Genomic DNA, 21,818 nt, shown 5'->3' on the forward strand with positions numbered 1-21,818 from the left:
TAATGCACTTTATAAGAAATAAAGATTACTAAAGTGGCACAAGCTGAGTTTATAAAAGTTTTACTCAAATGAAAATACTTTCAATTTAACTATTCCTAGTATAATGTTATGTCAATGCATGCCTTCTATGCCATTATAATTAGTGTTCTGGCATTGTTAGAACTGTTGATAGCATAGTATGGAGTTCCTGTACATTTGTTGATACATATGATAAATTACGTCATTGGATTGTTTATAAGTTAGATCCTAATACCAGGTTTGAGTTCAGTTAATTACAAGTGATAGTTAAGTATACATCAGTCAGTAGAATACAGTGAGTGTCTTTTAATCTGCAGATAAAAATGACATCCCCAAAACCTATAAACTCAGCTTGTGCCCCTTTAAGATCAAAATATTGTGTCTTACCATATCCACTATAAAATTAACAAAGACAACAGATTTCTTGTCATCGGAAATTACAAACTTTATTTTTTGTAAATTCTTCAATATCTAAACTAAGAGATTGCTAATGTAAAATTGAATACATCATTTTCTGAACCTAACTCTAAATCACTTCATGTCTCATACAATAATCTGTGGTGGATATATATTAAAATATAAATACACAAATATTTTTGGCAGATAACAAATTTAAAGTTTCCCACTTCTATAATCAAGACCTGTTTCAGTTCTAACATAGTTCTAATGACCATATTTCAACAAAATTGGTATCCTGTACACACCCATTCACACAGAAAGTGGGATAACCATACAGTAAAACAATAGGGTTAAACCATATGTAAAGTGATGTGGGGTTGGAAAGCTGAAATCACATCATACATCAATAATTAAAACTAAGTCTTGGACAATGAATAGCAATTAAATATACAGTTGTATCTATCGTAGTTTCAGTTACCACATAGACCCTCCACCTATGTAGGGTCTATGGTTACCACAATCATGAAAATGGCTATAAAGACAGTTTTCTGCTGACTACAGAAAAATATGCACCATTCATCTGTAATTTCAACAAATTCTAACTTGAGACATTTTGATGTAATCCAGATTTTTTTATATATATAAAACAACACTGAAGATGCATTTTGCCCAAATCTTTGAAAATAACAACCAGTAACTTGCAGGCTATATTTGTACAGGTAATAATTTGCATACATTTTGCTGATGGACACCTTCGTTAGAATGTTACGCAAATGATTCCCAAATTAAACACTTAGAACACAAAAATCACAATGGTGATTTCAAAGGATCCATTTTGAAAATGAAACTTGAAAACTTACTGTGAGAAGAGCAAAAATACAAAAGATCTGCCTTTATAACTAATGAAAACAAATCATATCCTACACTTGGCATAACATTGACAAAATAAATTCAACTAAATATCCAAAATATGATAACATTTCACTTGACACCACCAATTCACTTTTAATCACGGCTAGTGGACCGACACTAGCAGAATGAAAAGAAGTCAAATATGCTGTAAAAACCATTCTCATCAGTAAACAAAAACAGTGAATGCCAATAAACTATGTGGTGCATTATGTCAAAACATTGGGTAACAGTCCCATCTAGATTTGAGGTTATACATGTTGATATGACAGTATATAGCGCCCTCTATCAAGAGAAGTGTTGATGATCAGACAGGACACCTTTTTTTAACCTGCCGTTAAACAGCGCCCTCTCTTGACAGGAGTGTTACAAGTTTCAAGTTACAGTATCAACAAACGATGCACAAAGCACCAATAGTATAATCTCATTACAACTATCAAAAATAGACCCTCGTTTTCTCTTTTTTTAAACAAAAAGCTTCAAAAAAGTTGCAAGAAATGTCTTAAATTGTAAACACACCATATGTGAGTTGTATGTCTATTTGAAATCACAATGCAATGACATCATTGGGGTACTGATCCTATACAAGTCATGTCATTGACTCTCAGTTTTGTTTTATGTTTGAATTCCTGGGCAACAGTGATGACAAGATGAAAATATTACATCACACAACATGGGCAAGTGATAACGCAATGTTCTCATATTATGGTGACAAAAACAATTCAAATGTGCCATAATTTAACAAAATTATGTAGCAAGTGCACATTTTGAATATAAATGGTGTTAAAACATATTTGCTTTAGCTTGAAGAGAATATTTAGATTACAACTTTTTATATATTGAGTATCACGTACTTCATCATATTGAACTTCACTCACAAGTTGTATTTGTACGGCAGTTCCAACTGAATACTGCCCTCTATGGCAAAGATAAAGGAACCACCCCTACAATGGTGCATTGTGGGTACAGAATCACTGTGAATCTGAGAAATGAATACATGCAATAATTCTGCAAGGCTGTATCAAAACTAACAATTGTTTATCTGATCAATATTACAAATGTACATGAAAGGCACATGTTTGTAAAAAATTGACAACATAATTACCCCAAAAAAACAATTTTCATAAGTATATTCGAAGATCACAAAAAGCACAAAAAATTTGACCCCGATCTAGCACACACATATAGAAATGAAAAGCCACTGAATACTGGTATAGCATGGTGGGATATTAAATCAGTTATATATACATGTATACACACAAGCCCGGTACAATACATTCAAACATTTTTTTGTTTTGGAATTTTTGCAAACACAACTGAAATAGATTCTGTAAGAAGTTCACATTTTAACTTGAAAACAAATTGAACTAAATTTTGTCGGAAAATTAATATACTAGTGTGAAACAAACTGAAACATTTTCTGTGAGAAATCAACATTTTAACTTCAAAACAACTGATATACATTCTGTACTATATCAACATATTAACTTCATAACAACCATTGATTCATAACATCAAATAAGATGAACTGAGGGAATTATTTTGATTTAGGAGACTGAAAAAAATTGTGGATGAAATTAACATACTAGAGTGAAACAAACTTAAACATATTCTGTGAAAAATTAACGTAACTTGAAATCAACTGGTATAAATTATGTATGAAGTAATATTTTCTAAATTGTGACATACAATAATGTGAACTTATGGAATTCTTTTGATTACTAGATCACATCAGTAAAGAAAACTACCAGTAATTTTCCTAATTTTATACCTGTACATAGAGCTAGTTATACACCAGTATGAAGCACTGTAACATGACAACTGCTATAATTAGTAATTGGGTCAAAATTTAGTTAATATGTGGTCTAAAAATAACTGATTTCCTACTTCTATCGCAAAACTTAAAAAATGCACAGTATGAATCATAGTCTGAACTCAGTAAATAAATCTGACCATATTGATTTTAATCTTGATCCATCTTGAAAATACAACTTTACCACACTTAAATTTCTTTATACTGCATCAGTAGTAGACTGAAAGGTTTGTCATTGTGTACATTTGTATAATCACACATTACAATGATTGTTTAAGTTTGGTGGATGGTAACAGAAGCACAAACAACAATGAATTTTTCAGGCTACATTACTAAATATTCACTGTCCTCTGTAGGCCTTTATAGAGTAGTAAATTCTACCCATGACTGCTTGAAAACAGCTACAGTTTATGAATATTCATAAAACTATCAAGATGAGAATACTGATGTTATAGCTGTACTTGTGCATAAATACAGTTAAGTACTATTAAAGTCCTTTGGTTCATAGTGCTTTGGTCGTGTTAGCTGTGTGAAATGCCAAAATGTCTGTGGTTTCAAGCATATGCGAGTCCACAGTAAGGAGTAATCTGAGTGATATAGTGATATAATTGATGTGAGATTACAGACACACCTCTTTCCACAGTACCTGTTCTAGTGATACTAATCAGGGAGTGGATGATGTGTAGTGTTGACCTTCTAATGTTGACCTGTGACCTCAACCCAAACACAAAGCATATCTGCATTTCATGTTTCTCACAGAAGCCCATCCTGTTCCGAGTAAACATGTGAATAATGTATACAAACTGCATCTCATGGACACTGAATTTTTAATGAAATTTGTTAGATCCTGACAAAATCATCATATAGTCATGGTTTCAGTTGATAACCAATGGTATGAAGATATACAGGCAAATCAAACTGTTGACTAGTTGCAATTAATTTTCAGCTAGACACTGAGGAGGTACTAGTATGACCACTACATACACATTGGTATGTGATGTTGAAATAACTATAGCATTAGATCATAGTAAATACAACACTATACACCACAGTGGCTAGGAATCCCTGGTATTTTTATCCCTTGTGTGTTTGTTATACAGGTACTGTAAACACTTTGAACACAACATGAAAGAGAAACAAAAACCCACTGTGTGTTTGTTATTCCAGTATATAAACACTTTGAACCTAACATTAAAGTACGACAACAAAACTCCATTCCCACCTTGTCAATGCTAGTTTTAGCCTATGTGTTTGTTATTCCAATACTTTGAACACATTAAAGAAAAACAAAACTCCACTGTGTGTTTGTTATATCAATATTACCAACACTTTAAACACAACATTTAAATAAAATATGACAATTCCACTACCACCTTGTCAGCTAATTTTGATTATGTGCTGTATATAGAGAGACAACTCTTGTCACCTTAATGTCTTAAATGTGGACCTTGAAAAAACAACAAAATTGGAGTTCTGACATTATTATACTAACTGTAAATGTGTTACAATGCTATGCAAACATAATAGTCCTCTCTTCACTAGTGTTGCTGTAGACATACCAGTTGTACAGAAAGTACATATATTTTGATTTATTAATATTATTGATAAAGATCTAAACCTTCGTTGATTCTGGATTCCTCACTCTTTAAAGTTCATGAAGGGGTGTTTACTTATTGACTCCTATATCGCTAATATGTAATCACATTTTACTAGAACATCTGTACAATTTCACTCTAAATGTAGGGTGTGAGCTTTTGTAAATTGTAAGGTTAAACATCATGATGGAAATACATAGCTGCAAACAGCATTTAACAACTTCACATGCGTAGAGTGAACCTTGTACTCAATACAGATTATAGGGTTGGCTGAATGACTAATAGAAAACTTACTCAGCCATTGAGATCTGATATATCAGCTTACCGGTCAACAGCAAGGTGTAAGAACAGTAGACCTTGTGTGTTACAGTGGACTCAATTCTACAGACTTGAATGTTGTCTGAAATCTATGTCACACTAGGATATCAAGTACAATAACGCTGTTATAATAGGACCTTATAGGGCTGTTAGTTGTATGTATTAAAAGCTTTCTGCCACAACAGGATTACCTGGTCACCCACTTTTTAAAGTACCCTGACATTATTTCAACACTCTGCTAGCTATTAATTATCTAATGTTTACTGTAATAGTGCCTACATGTAATATTATATATGTAGCTGAAAGGTTGTCATATACATGAATTCACAGGTCTCACAGCTGGATTAGTGGTCTTAGGTCAACCTGCTACATGTCTACTTAATATAAGGAATGTCTACATAACTTGATGTAACAACTTTCAATTTATCATCAGTTCTGGAATCTATACTGTTCGTAAGCTTAGATTGTACAATACCAAGCTGAATAAAATCTGATGTGTGAAGACAGCTTGATTTCTTATTTTACCTCTTCTCCCTTCACTTATATATAATAGTGTTGTTTGTTTTTGATTTTGTCTTTCTGAGAGTAATTGCCTTCTGTCAACATTCTTGAAACAACAAAACTGGAAACAAATGACAATAAGCAAAGGAAACAGAGGCAAAATAAGAAACCGAGCCCTGTTCACCATGTCTGAATCAGACTGGTACAATACAGTCATAGATGGTGGGCATATAATCTAACATAACAACACAGTGCCACATCAACAATAATTTTATAGTCTTTGGGTACAAGAAATAATGTTTTTGGATTCAGGCTCACATTGAGTTTTGTAGTTATTTGAAAAAACAACAAATACCGTTCTGGTAGAAAGAGGATTATAAACATAAAGTATATTACCACTCATAGTCACAAAATTATGAAGGATAATCACATTTTTTTGTTGACATCTTGTCAGCATCGTCATTACTAGTGTACTACGTAAGAATTTAAGAAATGAAATGCCTGGTGTTTGACATGGATTTAAGGCTGGATAGACACAGGACTTTTGTGTTTACACATTCCTGGGTGAAAAATAAACCAAAAAAGTCAAGAAAATGTTGGAACGCTTACGTGGCAAAACTGCACACTGTTTTTCCCCCTGTGATACATATTTTGATCATGAGTATATTGTAAAATATCTTGTGTGCTTACCAAGGCATAATTCACAGCTTAGCAACTCCAAAACTAAAATATACTTTATATATGTTACACCCATTTACACTTCCTCCTAAATAAATGGCAACTACATGTATTTGTGTAGCTAAAGCATATAGTGAAATATTTCAGTCAGGAATACTATGTTCCTTTTTTTCTGTTTTGAAAACCCATTCTGCAAAAGGCAAATGACAGTATTAAAATTTTCTATTATCTATGTGTATGAAATTAATGCAGAAAAAAAATGAATTAAATATCTACTCATTAAATTGAAGCAGAAGCCCTTTTTTGACATAATCTAACCCACAATATTTTTGGCAACTCCTGCTTGAAAACATACCTACAGAAAAATTGTCATGGTACATGAAGTTTAAACAAAATGAACCCTTTAAACTGAATTATTTTGCGGCAAATGCTCTGAAATGTTATGAAAGCACACTTCATTGAGAAATATTGCAACTTTTTTAACAAAGATCTTTAACTTCTGAACAAATAATAATATATATGAATAAACTATCCATCTTCCCTATCTGAAAAAGCTAGTTTGATTGGTTGTATACATTTTCCAACATTTAAACCAAGTCATTTCATTGGCTGTACAAGCTTTTCAATATCTGAAACAAGTTGTTTGATTGGCCCAATCAAGGGGCTGAGGTGAAGCCCTTGGAAGGGTCCAACTGATTGGAAAGCATACACTGCTATACTATACTATATATCATTGTCAACAAATTAATATCTTTTCCCCCACTGTTTTTGAACCAATCCAAGTGAACCTTCAAAAAGCTTCCTATTTTACCCAATCAAATGAAGTGTTCATAGCGGTATGCTAATAGGAATAATGATATGCAAATATATGCATCATTCAAGGTCTTACTGGGCAAGATGCATATTTGATATGAACACAGTTAGAAAATCAATTGTAATCAGACAGTATTAGTCTCACAATGTTTACCAGTACTACAAGAGAATATAGAATCAAATATTTGTGGAGGAATATATGAATAACTATCTTTGGGTAAACGCTGTAATTGGATCTCATAGTAAATTTCAAGTCAAGGTTCTTCATGTAACTATAAATTCAAATCGTTTTACATTACTGTTATAATAGGTGCAACTGAAACTTAATACAAAGATCACATCCGTTTGTGACATCATAAGCTTGTAGCAAAAAAACTCACATTCTTAGAATCTCTTGACAACACCTAAATTTTTCCAACAATTTGATACAGTCCATGCTATCCATCTTTATAAATTGGAATATTCCACAAGGATTAGGGGCCTAAGGGATAAAATAAAAGTGATGAGGGAATTCTAAAATAAAATCATTGAAGCATTGGTTCGGATATTTACAATTGTAATTATAGAGTGATCTTAGGGTATACATGCTGTATATTGTCAATAACTTCTGTACTACATAGCCTTAGAAGTTATTGGTAATATACAGCTCTAGGATTGGCTAGGATAGACACACTGGTTTTGATTTACACTCTTCCAAGGGTCTTGTTCCAGCCATGGATTACTTCTTCATCTGGGTAGAGGGTATCTTTAAATTCTTCTGTGTCATAAGCTGCATTCATGTACTGATGTAATCCCTCATATTCCTCTGGCAAATCAAAATTCTGGTGATACAAAAAAAATTTAAAAATTGAGAAAAATAGAAAATATGTCAATTTTGTTATATAATGAGTCAGTCAGTTTGTCTGCCTTTCTGTCTGTCTCTCTTTCTCTCAAAACACATGCATGCATGTGCCTGCATTCACGCCAACAAATGCATACATACATACATACATACATACATACATACATACATACATACATACATACATACATACAAACACACACACATACACATACAACATACAAATGTGTATGCATGAGCACACATGCACACACACACTTTTTAAATTAAATTTCTTCATGGTTGTAATGCACAATGATGATTGATTGGCCATTGCAACATTTCTATTTTCCCCATCTCCCCACTCTCATTGCATTTCTTTTTTATTTCTCTTTGGCTGTACTTCATTAAACCTGTCAATACAATAATTTATCTCTAAACAACTAACCTACATGTACATCACTATATGTTATTGTATATATTGGTATTCTTCAAATGTGACCTGGTACAAGTAGGTACATGTAAAATTCACTGAGTTGAAACATGATTGAATGCCTAGTAATTACCCAGTACCATCACCAATCTATGTACTACTAAGACAAGACAATGGTTTTTATCCGTAGGGGTACCAGCTGAATGACTCTTCTAACAATCACATTGAATAGATATCTTGAATAACAGTAGAACTTCTTTATATATAAACGACTATAATCACTTTATACAGAGATTGTAAAGTAGAAATGGCTATTCATCTCTTGTAATACATATTCATCTCTTGTAATACATCTGTAATACCATAACTAACTTATACCCTAAACAATGGATAGTAAACACAATTCACACAATGGGATTTATGTGGATGACTTGCTGATTATTACCTACGGATCTATTTACATTTGTTCAAATCTACATATTACAGCAGTTTCACATCATAAAATGTATTTTTATATGTTAATGTTTTTAATAGTATCTCTTCTTTTATTAACATCATGAAATGTTTTCATTGTGTTTTTGCTAAGGGTGGTAAGTGGGTAAAATCTACCTGGGTCCCCATGTCATTTTACTAGGGTTCCCAACCACTGTTTTTGCTAAGGGTGGTAGTGGGTAAAATCTACCTGGGTTCCCAACCACTGTTTATGCTAAGGGTGGTAAGTGGGTAAAATCTACCTGGGTTCCCATGTCATTTTACCTGGTTCCCAAACAAATTTACGCTAGCTTCTATGAAAAACACAACCACTTTTACCAACCTTAGCAAAAACACTAGTTTATAGATATTAATAATTTTAATCTCTTAATTTCACATCATGAAATATCTGAAATGATGTTTCTGATGATAAAAGTTAAGACTTTAAAGTATAAGATTTGTCTGCCATATATTCATTTTCAATGCATTATTTGTATTGCCTAGAGTGTGAAAGGAAATTCAATAAAACTAGATAGACTGAACTTATGTTGTTTTTAAATACAAAACAAATAATATGTTCGAAGCAATAATTGCCAATGAAAATTTAATCCAAACTTGATGGAAAACTGATAAATTGATTTGAAATTCTGTTGTAACTGTCAATAATTTATTGATATTTCTGTCAATAATTTATTGATGTTTCCTTAATATGTCTAGTTTGTGAGATTAAACTGTTAGAGCTTTATCATTCTATACTTCACTACTTCCTAAATAATGAAATACCACATATTAGTCTGCCCTGTGGAAAATATATTTGAGGTATTCTGACAATCATGTTTTTAACCCAATTTCACAGAACTGAAATACAAAAGTGTTTACGAAAGCTTATTTAAAACATTTCAAATAAATGCTGATTCTATTCAACTCAGACTTACATTTTTTATTTGAACTCAAGAAAATATTCACTCACTAATTCCGATTCTTTTCCAGTATCATCATTATCAAATTTCAGGTATGGATTGAAAATGATTAGCTTATACAGACATGCTGTGTGTACTATTACAAACAGCTGCCTTTTCCTCATTATTTGGACTTTCTTGTTGTGTTGTGTTGTGTTGTGTTGTGTTGTGTTGTGTTGTGTTGTGTGGTGTGGTGTGGTGTGGTGTGGTGTTGTGTTGTGTTGTGTTGTGTTGTGTTGTGTTGTGTTGTGTTGTGTCGTGTCATGTCGTGTCAGCTACTGTACAAAATGCCAAATGTGGCTAGAGTGTATACATGTATTGTGGCTAAGAGTACTGTCAAGACTAAAAACTAATCTCTGGGCTACAAAATGATTTCTACTATAACATAACATTGATGATGGAAATGTGGAGTGGTTTGTAAAAACCTATGGACTATTACACATGCTTTACAAAGTTAGACAACAAAAGAAAAGTGGCTATACAAAACAGCTATTGTGTTTGAAACAATGAAATAATAATAGGCTGCAAGATTACATTAAAACACAAATGTTTAGAATTCACTATTTACATAAGACATACTTGTTATTGTCTTTTTACACAGTTAGGATGTGATTTCTACAGGTACTAACAGTGAATTGGTATGTGACCTACATTGCAATTTAATCAACAATTAAAACATGAAAACTTGAGTGATAAGCATTTTACTATATAAATAGTATACATATTTTGACAGTTATGGTTATATACATTACTAATTAGCTTATCACAAATATGACTACTTGCAAACAGAGGGGTGATGTGAAGCTACTACAAGGTTGCCACTGATTAGAAAATAATTAACATACCACAGGGTTAAAAGAGTATGTAATTGATTGATCGATTGATTTGTTATTTGGTTTAATGATTGATCGATTGAATGATCATTTCATTATAATATAATATAACTTATTTTGTGTGTGGTATTGATCAATTAAATTTGAGTTTTGTGTGGTGATAGAAAACTCTTTTTATTCTTTCCCTGGCTACATTTCTCACTTTCAGTTATATGCAATTCTCTCTTTATTGACTAGATAAATATATCTTGTCCATTCTTCTTATACTGTGCTTAACATTATCTGCAAACTGATCTGTTTGCTGTGGCAAAGGTTTTGTGAGGAGCAGCATGTTGGTAAAATGTTCCTGCCTTTCCAAATTATAACATGTATCTTTAAATATATAGAGAAGGGTGTGTACTTTTAAAAGGGGAATTCCCCATTTGTTCACTATGGTTCACAACAGAAGAAAAATACTGACAATCCTGCTACAGCTTTTAGCCACTCTGAATATCTCCAAAACAAACTGTCAGAGACTGTCAACAAGTCCTTGAAAGGTAGCAAATATTCAAACACCTATCTGAACTGAACATGTTGAAACCCCTGGCAAGTTGTGTGTGCATGGCCCCAATCATCACTGAAGGTCTATTGAAAGACAGAAAATGTCAACTAGGTACTATACCTTGAAGTGTTTAGAAGCAACTTTGATGTGATGTAACTTTGGCAGCATATTACAGTCTAACTGTGTCATTGAGTCTCCATCTAAGAACAGACCAGGTGAATCGTCACTCTTCAAGAACGCATCTAAAGAAGCAACTTCTTTCTGTAAACTATTCCGAAGAACTTCATCTTTGGTTGGGTCATCATTCTTGAGGAACCTACAAAAGAAGGTTCCAACATATCTTATCATTTACTTATACACAACAATATGAGTGACAACCAGCATGAAGGACAGGTGACCATTTTATAATAGTCACTGCAAGTAAAGTAGGAAGCATGAGTTATCTTTCTGCAGGTGACATTTTTGATGAAAGTAAAATGATTGGAACTTGAGTTTTGGGACAGGTACTTTGAGAAATTTTCAGTTGATCTACAAGGCTCACAGAACATACAGGAAAACTTGATCAAGTTGGAGCCATGGTTACTTTGTTTAGAGAGAACATGAACAATATTGTGCCTCTTGTGTTACCTTCAGGAATACTATTATAGAAAGCAGCAAATAGTCATCAAATCCTGGCATATTCTGACCCAATATAATTCATCTTCATCTATAATTTTGTCTTTTTTAAGACTTACCTTGAGAACCTCTGGAAAACATCAATACCTGCCATCATAGCTTTCTTGTTGTTAGATCGAAGACTAGGTTCTGGTATGGTTTGTTCTAAATAATCTGCCATTTCTGAGACATCTGTTAAAACTCTTTCACCATCTACTAAAACTGGTATCTTACCTACAAAGGTAAAAAAAAAGAGAAAAAAAAATGATTTTGATCAATATTGACATGATATATCATAAATATCACCATATAATCACATGTGTTTTATATACCATGTAATTGTTAGTTTTACACATCATCAAACATAGATATCAACATTTCTGTCAAGCTATCTGTCAATCAAAAAATAGTTGGGTACTACACTAATGAATATTAATTAATGATGAATCAGTTCTCTTTTGAAGTCACAAGAAGAACTCCATAAGTTTAAGTTTATCCTGTATTTTGTACAAATAGACTACATATTTCATCTCAGGGCAGAGTTAAGAAATTCAAAGTATGTTGCTTACAGCAAAGTTTTGCATTAGCTCACAAATTCTTTGATAGTGAGAGTACAGCAATGTAGGGGGAAATGTACAGTTCCTTACAACGACAATGCACTAGTTCACAAATTCTTTGTCAGGGAATACAGCAATGTAGGGGAGACTTTTAATCCCTTGCAAAGCACAGAATAGGCTAAAAGGATCTGGGTTCATGGCTAGAATGACTGTTGAGAATACATACCTCCAGGCGATATGTCCATGAACCGTTTAGGTTTCTTGTTCATATCAACTGTCGTGATATTGAAACTCACTTTCTTTAAGCACAGAATTAAGAAGATTCTTTGACAGAACGGACAATCACCAAGTGCCTTGCCATCTCTTCCTGCCTGTAAATCAAAGGATAAAATGAAATGTTACCAGACAATCCCAATAAAATGCTCAATACTGGTATTTACTGTATTTCAAAAATGTCTATCCAGTAATGACTGGCAATGATGAGTTATCTGTTCTTTCCTTCCTTTTGAAAACAAATGAATATACTGAGTATAATTTTCGAGACACACTTCAGTGCTACCGATATCCTATAAATCATATGCAGCCAAAATTACAGTTGTGACTACAACAAGGCAGTAATTGTAGTAATATCACAGCAAGGCTATAACACTGCAGCAACAAGTCGATTACATGCAATGTGAAATTTAAGACCTACATATGTCTGATTTTATGATGCTGATTTCATACTACTACAGTACTATACTAGTGCCAGTACTTTTCATAAAGTACCTGCACATCACAGTCAAGTAGATACAAATGTATTTCTAATGCCATTACTTGCCAAATGGTCATGAAGGGTCACTGAGACTATGTCAATTATTCAGTTGTGACCCTGACCCTGCTGCTGACATAACTTGGCTGCTAACCAAATTGAACAAAGTCCAAAATTAGACAATGCAGTATGCTAAAAAAAGTAGAATTTTATATAGGTCCACAAACACTATGTGTTCAAGTTGCTCACTATCTATTAGTGTTCTCCAGCAGAACCATTTCAGCATGGTGGTGACCATGCTACAATTTTCTGAAAATTTGCAATATCATCACCCTTTCTGCCAAACTAAACATATTGATCAAATCATCTATCACCACCCTATGGTATAATATCACCTTTTGTGAAAACCTAATACATACATGTAATAATGTACCCTAAGGCATTAACCTTTATTCAGCTGACACACAATGCATACAAACAAAAGATGATATCTATTATGAACAGAAGACATAAATGTTGTATACTTCTCATCTCAAATTCTGAAAATCATGACAAAGTGAAATGAAAACAAGTGTACAGTATACAATATTTATCCTTCTACATGTATTTCTATACAGTATATTTATAGCACACACAGTAATTACTTTAAAAAATTCAGTTAAAAATTACATGTACAGTACTGTAGTACACATAATGTATTACTAGATTAATCTAAAAAGACCTCACTGTGATTAAAATATCAAAATCAATCACTTCATTTTGACATAGCAGACAAGTAAAAATAGTATAACTAGAAATAATATGTCAATAGGTGAGGACTGCAATCATTTCAGTCATTTTATTAGGTGACACATTACATGTATGGACATGTACACAGTTTGTAACATACATATATGTTACGTAGCTAGCTCTACAACCTCCAGAAATCTCACTCTCAGAAGATGGCTGCTGAAATAAAATCTCTACCAAAGTGATGGAAATTTTTTTTATATACTTTTATATTTTACATATTACAAGATAATATTAAGCTTACAGAATACATTTTTATTGTATTCATATTTCACATAGTTACAGGTGATGTACCAGATGATATTATCAGTGTACTACACAATGGAGAGTACAAAGTGTGGAAGGCAGTAAAGTATGTACACCATACTGAGTAACATAAAACAAACATGTAATTGGAGGACAATTCTTGACCTATAAGCCACTGACATCACGTTCAGGTCATTCCCATCAGTGACATTTTGTGTAGCATTCTATTTTAGATATAATCTAAGTTTATCCAAACTTTGAAAATACTAGCCAGAACCCCATGATGCCCAAGTGCAAGTGTGGTATATACCAGACATTTGCACAAGTGCTTGCTGCAGCCGTACTTTCACGAGCATAGTTAGTGAAATTACAACAGAATGAACTGCGAGTAGGAGTACAAACACCTCTGAGTACCCACACTGGATCTCACATGGAATGGGGTTCTGGTATGATGTTTATACGAAACAGCAAATTCCACAAAACTGATACTACGCAATCGCCTGCTTTCATGTACAACAAACAATTGTACCCTCATTTGCATATCATTTCCATACAAATATGCAATAGAGTCTCAGTATTGCTCTGCAGTGCAAATACCACTAGTATGCACATGCAACAGTGCACGTAATCTTGGTACACATGAAATAACCATAATAAAACACATTATTAGTAGATCAAATGGTCTTACAAAGGGCTGATACATTATTACATTTATATCTTGGACCTTTCACTGTCATTCAATTTTGCCTTCAGTGATATGTTGCTTATGATTGTGAATTTACTACACTTGTATTTTAAATTTTATATCTGCGTATTAAATATCACATATATGATGTAATGTACAGAAATTCACATGACCTTATGCAGAGTTGATTTTGTCATGTTATACTTCAGACACCATACAAATATCTTTTAATTACACAAAGGGTCAGTATGTTTACAAATGGGGCAGTCTCAACAGAATACCATCTTCACTATAGCAAGTACATGTTATGACTACAGTGGGTAATAATGTTCTATAAAGTCTACCCTTATCAACTTACCAATTTATGCATAATTAAATCATGTATTGTTAGGATAATGATAAGTTTTATTTTAAAATATTTGTTATTGTCCACAACATTTCTTGTCTCTGTCTCTCCCATTCTTTGTACTATATGTATGTATGAAATTCTTGGTGTTTTGTGTATGTATATGTATGTGTTATGTGAATGTACCAGACAGACAGCAGACAGCAGTAAATTACCTTGTACCTATTGCTATTCTTAAAAGTGATTAATATCTATTCAAAAAATTAGATTTATCTATTTCAATTTTCATTCACATTTGTTTCTCAACACATAACACTGAGACATAAATGAAACACAGGTCTGAGACACAAACATAAGTCTGGGACACTATCTTCAGTAAACTGAATGCCTTAGATTAGTTTTATCAACAAAATGTATCACAGTATGATAAATGGTACAGTTAAGTATAATACCTACATGTACATACACTATTTGCTATCAGGGGTGGGTGTGGTATGTTGAAGTGAAGTCTGACCCTGCAACCTAGATAGTGTACACATTTGTCAAATAGATTCTAAAATCATAATCTTATAAAGACATGTTTTATTTCTTGACATAAATATTTCAAAGGTATTATCTCTGTGTACAAATAAGTTTCAAACCTGTCTTAGCTGTAACTGGGTATCATCTTTTTGATCAGACAACCAACAATAATATATTCACTGAAAATTGTTAAAATACTAAAAATTACATAATTGTACATGTCAATTTCAGGTTGATTTTATCTGTAAGTAGTATATGTTGAAATTGTGATTCACTGGGGTGCTGATTTTTGGTTGGGGATTGAAATTTAGTTTACTGTTATTTTTCATTCCAGTTTATTTCATTTCATTGTCAAGAATAATCTACCAAATAAAGCAGGTAGAACTCTCAAAAATAATTCATAAAAGATTTAGAAAATACTAAATGTTGAATATGGAATCAATTTTATGTTGTCATTTTCACTAAAAATAAACCAAAACTCAAAAGTTCTCTAACTGAAATGGGCTGAACCACTAATTGAATAAATAGGCTTACATGTATGCTGCAGTTTAACAGTTCAGTCTGTATATGACTATTTTTGATAATGACTATATTCTTTTTACTCTTATCAAACCTGGATTTTGTCTGATTTTATTAGCGACAGAACACAGACCTAATATGATGTATATCTCATTTAACCCTCAAGACAAGGTTCATTGTCAAGTTCATGTAAAAGATAATGGCTGTGGTAGGATGAATAACGGAAGGACAAAAAAAAAATATGTTTGCATTATAACCCTAGATCAACATATCAACATACACGTCTGTATTTTTACCAAATCTTTGCAAACAGGACAGTGCATACATACTTGTACATGTACAATCAGAATATGTTCGGAGTTCCCACAAAATGTAATATATTTGTAAACAACTCTGTACATTTTTAAAACCATATTTCTTGCTCTGAACTGCCTAGTTTCTACAAGCCTTGGCCAAAACATCGACATCTTATTATAGTACTACTATGACTGCTTCCAGCTAAGACACGTCAGTCCCCACATATTTTGCCTCCAGATATTACTGTATGACTTGTCACCTCTCTCATATATCTACACAGTCAACCAATGACTTTTCTAAACAAATTTTACAACTAGATAATGCTATCAAATAACAATTTGTTAAATTTTTTGAAGGTACCTTGTTCTTGAAAATTATCTGACCAATATTTAAATACTCCTGGTATTATCTTGGCTTGCCTTGGTCTGTTACTGTACAAAACACCATGGGTGGCTTTACATGTATAGTCCATTATGTACATGTTTTCATAGAATCAAAATTTGCCTACGTTACATCATATTTGTATTCAATTTTTAACAGTGCTTAACTGTAGCCACATCTGGAGCTGGTGTTGTACTTGGTGGTAGTGAGTTCCATCAAGGTATTAAGTGTGGCTATAAGAGGTAGTGATAACAATCTTTTGATGAAACAAAGAAATAAAATATCAAATGTCACGAAAAAATAAATAAATAAAAGATAGTCCAGCTAACTTTCAAAAACTCCTCTATACTAAAATGTACATTCTAAGACCCTTGACTGGGATATTGTTGATATAAATCTTGACTTTTTATATACATCTATGTGAATTCTGAGTGGACCTCTAGTGCAATGTACTTTGCAACTTGGGTAAATTTGACATGCATTACATATTAAAGTTACTCCCTTTACAAATAAAGTGGTTTTTTTTAGTTTAATCTGCTATTAAGAAACTTCCCTGTTGTAATATTAGATAGAAATATGTCACACTTTGTACATGATGATATATCACTTGTACATGTATATCTAGACAAGTACATTTTTGTTATTTGACGATTTGACATATGTTTGACTTGTAACCTTGGTGGTGAGATCACAATCTTTTCAATACAACCATAGCTAATCTATCCTAGTGGTTCTAACATCTGTTGTAGACAATTACCGGACTCAGTTTTAGTTTTTTGTAGATACATACTGTCATCATCTGGCAACATAGTACACCAGCTGTATCCTTGGTCTGTAAATGTATGCATTTAATATAGTTATTAAGTAGTATCACAGCGTGTAAATAATACAGACCATGCATTTAATTATTTCAGTAGGGGTGTGACTTTGTTGATGGATTCCACAACATTACACATATATGTTTTCAAAATAAATACTGACAATGTCTCCATGCAAATTTTGAAAAATATTCTGGATCTTCTGGACAACCTGAACCATAAACACACTATTTAAATAAATACTGATTTTTTTTTAGTAAATCTTGGACTTGTAACCTTGAACTAAATCATTGTTATACTCAGTTATACTCATGTCAAGTCCCAGCATAATGCAATTAAATTTTCTTGATTCAAGCACTCACAGCTGAACTGATAATAGTTTTCTCAACAAACAAACCAAGCATAAATATATTACTTTATTATGCAAATGATTTATTAAAATTCAAATCTACATCAAAAAGCTTTCTAGGATCTGGTGTTTATCGGTCTGTCTTTTAATACATGTTAGTAAGTTTATGGTTGTTCATATTTGTTTATATGTACTCCTTAGGATTACCTGTTTTTGTTGTGCAAGAGTTTAAGGAGCACCCAGGCTCTAGAACTTTGTAATATTTATTCTTTAATTCTTGCATCTAAATTTACATGTTTGAATTGTGTCAGCGCAATGAATTTGAATCTGTTGCAGTTAACTGTGTTTTAAAGTCCCTGATTAAAGCACACTCTATGTAAAAGTTGGTCAGACGATTAGTCATTTTTGTACTCTTTTATTGATGATTTATCATCTTTGCACCCAAAATTACCACCATAAATGTCATTATTATTTACACTATGAAAGTACAATACTGTTAGTGTTACATGTAAGTAGCTCATAGTCTAGATACATGCATGATAAATGGATTCGAAGTCAACCAGCATGAATGTCCAAGAACTTATTGAAGAAATTCAACAAGTATTTAGTCTGACACTACAACAGGTGAAGTGAGACAAATGTACATATAATGTACACATTTGGCAGTGTTTCTGTCACTGCAGTAAGTAGGTAAAATCTACCCATGTCGCTAAGTATTTTACCAAGAGGCTACTCTACCAATGACAAGTTTTTGTTAAGCACAGTACATGTAAGTAGGTAAAATCTATAGAGTTGAAGTATTTTATATGGGCTTTAGTGTACAAGTTATGTAAATCTAAGCAAGTTTCACCAGTTTTCCCATATGGTTCCCCATCAAAATGATAATACAATGTATGGGAACCTATGTAAGATTTAACCAGATACCACCTGCCCCTCCCTCCTCTTACCATGTTCCCCATCAAAATTATGGTACATGTACAAGGTATGGGAACCTATGCAAGTTTTAACAGATCTGATCCCCCTTCCTCCCCTCTCTGTTACCATGTTCCCCATTAAAATTATGGTACAACAACCTATGTAAGTTTTAACAGATAACCCCTCTTCCCCTCTGTCATTAAGGTTCCAAACCAGCAAACCATTGTTTTGATACTTTATTCAAATTGTGTGAATTGGTAGGACAACAGTCTCATCTAATGAGGTTATATCAGGACATGGCACAGTAGGGAAAGGCACTAAAACAGTTTCACTAGATAGAGTTACATAGGGACATTAGCACAGTAGTTGTAATTGTACACTAACTTTAAATGTAGTAAACACCACTATATGTTAATGAGAATATGGTATATAGTTTGCATCCTCACATGCAATTTCAGTTTACAACTTTGACATAATCTAAATCAGAAAACTCCCCCCCCAAAAAAAACAAAAACAAAAAAAAAACAAAAAAAACAAAACAAAAAAAAACAGACTGATCACTAGACACTGTGTAATTAAGACTGAATTCTCTTTCTGTTACAATGGTCCAAAAACTGGCAGAGAAAAGTGATTTTTATTTTCAAACATTCTATGATTCAGCAACTTTAAAAGTTGACACATGCAATTCTCCTTTGTTTAAAAGCAATACTACTAGTGTGAATAATTGACACTAAATTAACTACCATTGTGTTTTCTCTAATCATAATAACCTTTTATCAGTCACCTATATACTCTCTGACACTACATATATTACAGGCTGCCAAAGACATCAATCTCATACATCATATACTGTTATATACAGTATAAGATATATAAATTGAGTCAATGACACTTGCATTGTTTTGTACACATTGTGATAGATCTTCTAGCGTTTTCTACAATTTTGTGATTCAGAAAGTAAAAGAAAGGGCGTTTTTAATGAAAGGGACGACTTCTGAGAAGATTATTCCAGACTATTACAAACACTGACAATGTCTGTGACTCAGAATTACAGCTACTCCTAGAGGGAAAACACCCATTAGACTTACAATATACATGCCCTTTGACCCAATAAATCACAGAATACCACATGTTGTGCGCGTATTGTTGGTACTGGGGCAGTCTGTGGTAATGGACGAGAAGTGCATGCATTTTTCAGGACATGAAATCAAATATGTGGAATGCTAGTAGCCGCTTTAACTAAAAAGATAACACAACTGTGAACAATATACACAGTTCAACGTTAATCGATTCTAGAAAGTTCCTTCACCTCTCGATTGTGGATATCATATGGCAGGCAGGCTCAAGAACAAGTGTCGATATTGTACACCGTGAGTACTTTGAAAACATATACCACGGATATTTGGCATATAGGTCATACAATTACAAAATAACGAGCACTAAATGAACTGGTCTCACACTGGCATCGAACGGTTATTGGCGAAGTGTTATTCATGCGAACAGTTCTGATGTCAAATTACACAGCATTGCAGTTGACAGTAACTTAAAGACAGACCAACATGCAATATGTATTCATGATAATTTGCAAATGTTTTGTTAATAAAGTGTTAAATTAAAATACGAAATAAATTAATGTATGAATTTCATGAAATTATAAATTCCCACCGTATCAAATTTCATTATTTCGAGCGGCCATTTTGAAAATTACACTCGCATGTACGTACGTGACCCAAACCATCGCGACTTTATCCATAACATCGTGTAATGAAAGAATGAACGTTTGAAAAACCCGCTTGTGAGATATAAATATTTACTTACTGAATAAAACATTTCCCTTTTTAAAACACAAAAATACCAGCATAAAAATGACAAGTGCCAAATACAGTAGTTAAAAATTCTTTCGTTTCTCATCAAGATCTTTATCAAATTTGGGAGGGAACTTTCCTTGCATACCATGAATTCTTTGACTTTTAAATGCACACTGGATTATACTCACCCTGACGAACAGCTCTATTGTATCGTTTGAATTGTTCATGTCACCCATATTCTGTTGTTTCGTATACTAAAACTTGGAAAAACTCAAATACTGGTCCGGATAGCACACGATACTGACTTGTCGGAATGCACGATAACAACACCTCACCCACCGCTTAATTCGATTGCGCATGCGTAAGCACTAAAAGAAACTGCGCCAACAAGCGATGAAATGATGTACATTATCCGGTTGCGAGTCGAACAATTTCCTTTATATCATTGTATATATGAGGCTTGGTTTCCTCTTAATTACAAACAAAAAAGTCTTTGTGGATGGTATAGTAATGAAAACCACTCCCAGTGCATTAATTCGGTTTAATCTTCCCGTACAACGCCTTTTTTTTTTAGAATATCATCTTCAGATCATACAATCGCTCGTCTGATTCTTTTGTTTTTATTAATATTGACAGTTTGTATCTAACAGGAATGTATTACTTTCAATTCACTAATCAAAAATAATTTCTATGGCGCCAGACACAAAACCGGGCTCTGAACTTCAGCTGAGCCTGGAGCGGCCTCAACGTGAACTGAGGTAGACACAAACTATCAAGTTGTTTGATACCACCACCACCACCACCACCACCACCACCACCACCACCACCACCACCACCACCACCACCACCACCACCACCACCACCACCACCACCACCACCACCACTACCACCACCACCACCACCACCACCACCACCACAACAACAACAACAACAACAACAACAATAATAATAACGACATCGACAACGACAACACATACACCACATTTGGCAAGTACGGAATATTAACAAATTTACAAAAAAACTTACAACCACACGTACACCCCATATGACTCACTTACGTAGAGTAGTGATTTTATTTTA

The 21,818-nt window shown here is 33.1% G+C and overlaps 1 protein-coding gene across 1 annotated transcript; it reads right to left on the reverse strand.

Annotated features, from left to right (window-relative positions):
* Positions 1-35: 35 nt before the first annotated feature.
* On the reverse strand, positions 36-21,094 carry LOC144432868 (chloride intracellular channel protein 2-like). Its single transcript, XM_078121165.1, has 5 exons — positions 20,927-21,094; positions 12,539-12,683; positions 11,836-11,989; positions 11,222-11,417; positions 36-7,865 (listed from the first exon to the last, which is right to left on the reverse strand). Exons 1-5 carry the CDS (start codon positions 20,972-20,974, stop codon positions 7,728-7,730), a joined length of 681 nt encoding a protein of 226 aa, XP_077977291.1. The 5' UTR covers positions 20,975-21,094; the 3' UTR covers positions 36-7,727.
* Positions 21,095-21,818: the final 724 nt, after the last annotated feature.

The sequence above is a fragment of the Glandiceps talaboti genome, chromosome 3 (genome assembly GCF_964340395.1).
Source record: "Glandiceps talaboti chromosome 3, keGlaTala1.1, whole genome shotgun sequence".
NCBI classification, from domain to species: domain Eukaryota; kingdom Metazoa; phylum Hemichordata; class Enteropneusta; family Spengelidae; genus Glandiceps; species Glandiceps talaboti.

What these genes read in the sequence shown, in the direction of transcription:
- LOC144432868 (XM_078121165.1), bottom strand. Translation starts at nt 20,974, where the DNA reads ATGGGTGACATGAACAATTCAAACGATACAATAGAGCTGTTCGTCAGG. An exon ending in CATGGACATATCGCCTGGAG is followed by an intron (nt 11,990 to 12,538) that starts GTATGTATTCTC and finishes TTACCTTTGTAG; the next exon opens with GTAAGATACCAGTTTTAGTA. An exon ending in GTTTTCCAGAGGTTCTCAAG is followed by an intron (nt 11,418 to 11,835) that starts GTAAGTCTTAAA and finishes CTTCTTTTGTAG; the next exon opens with GTTCCTCAAGAATGATGACC.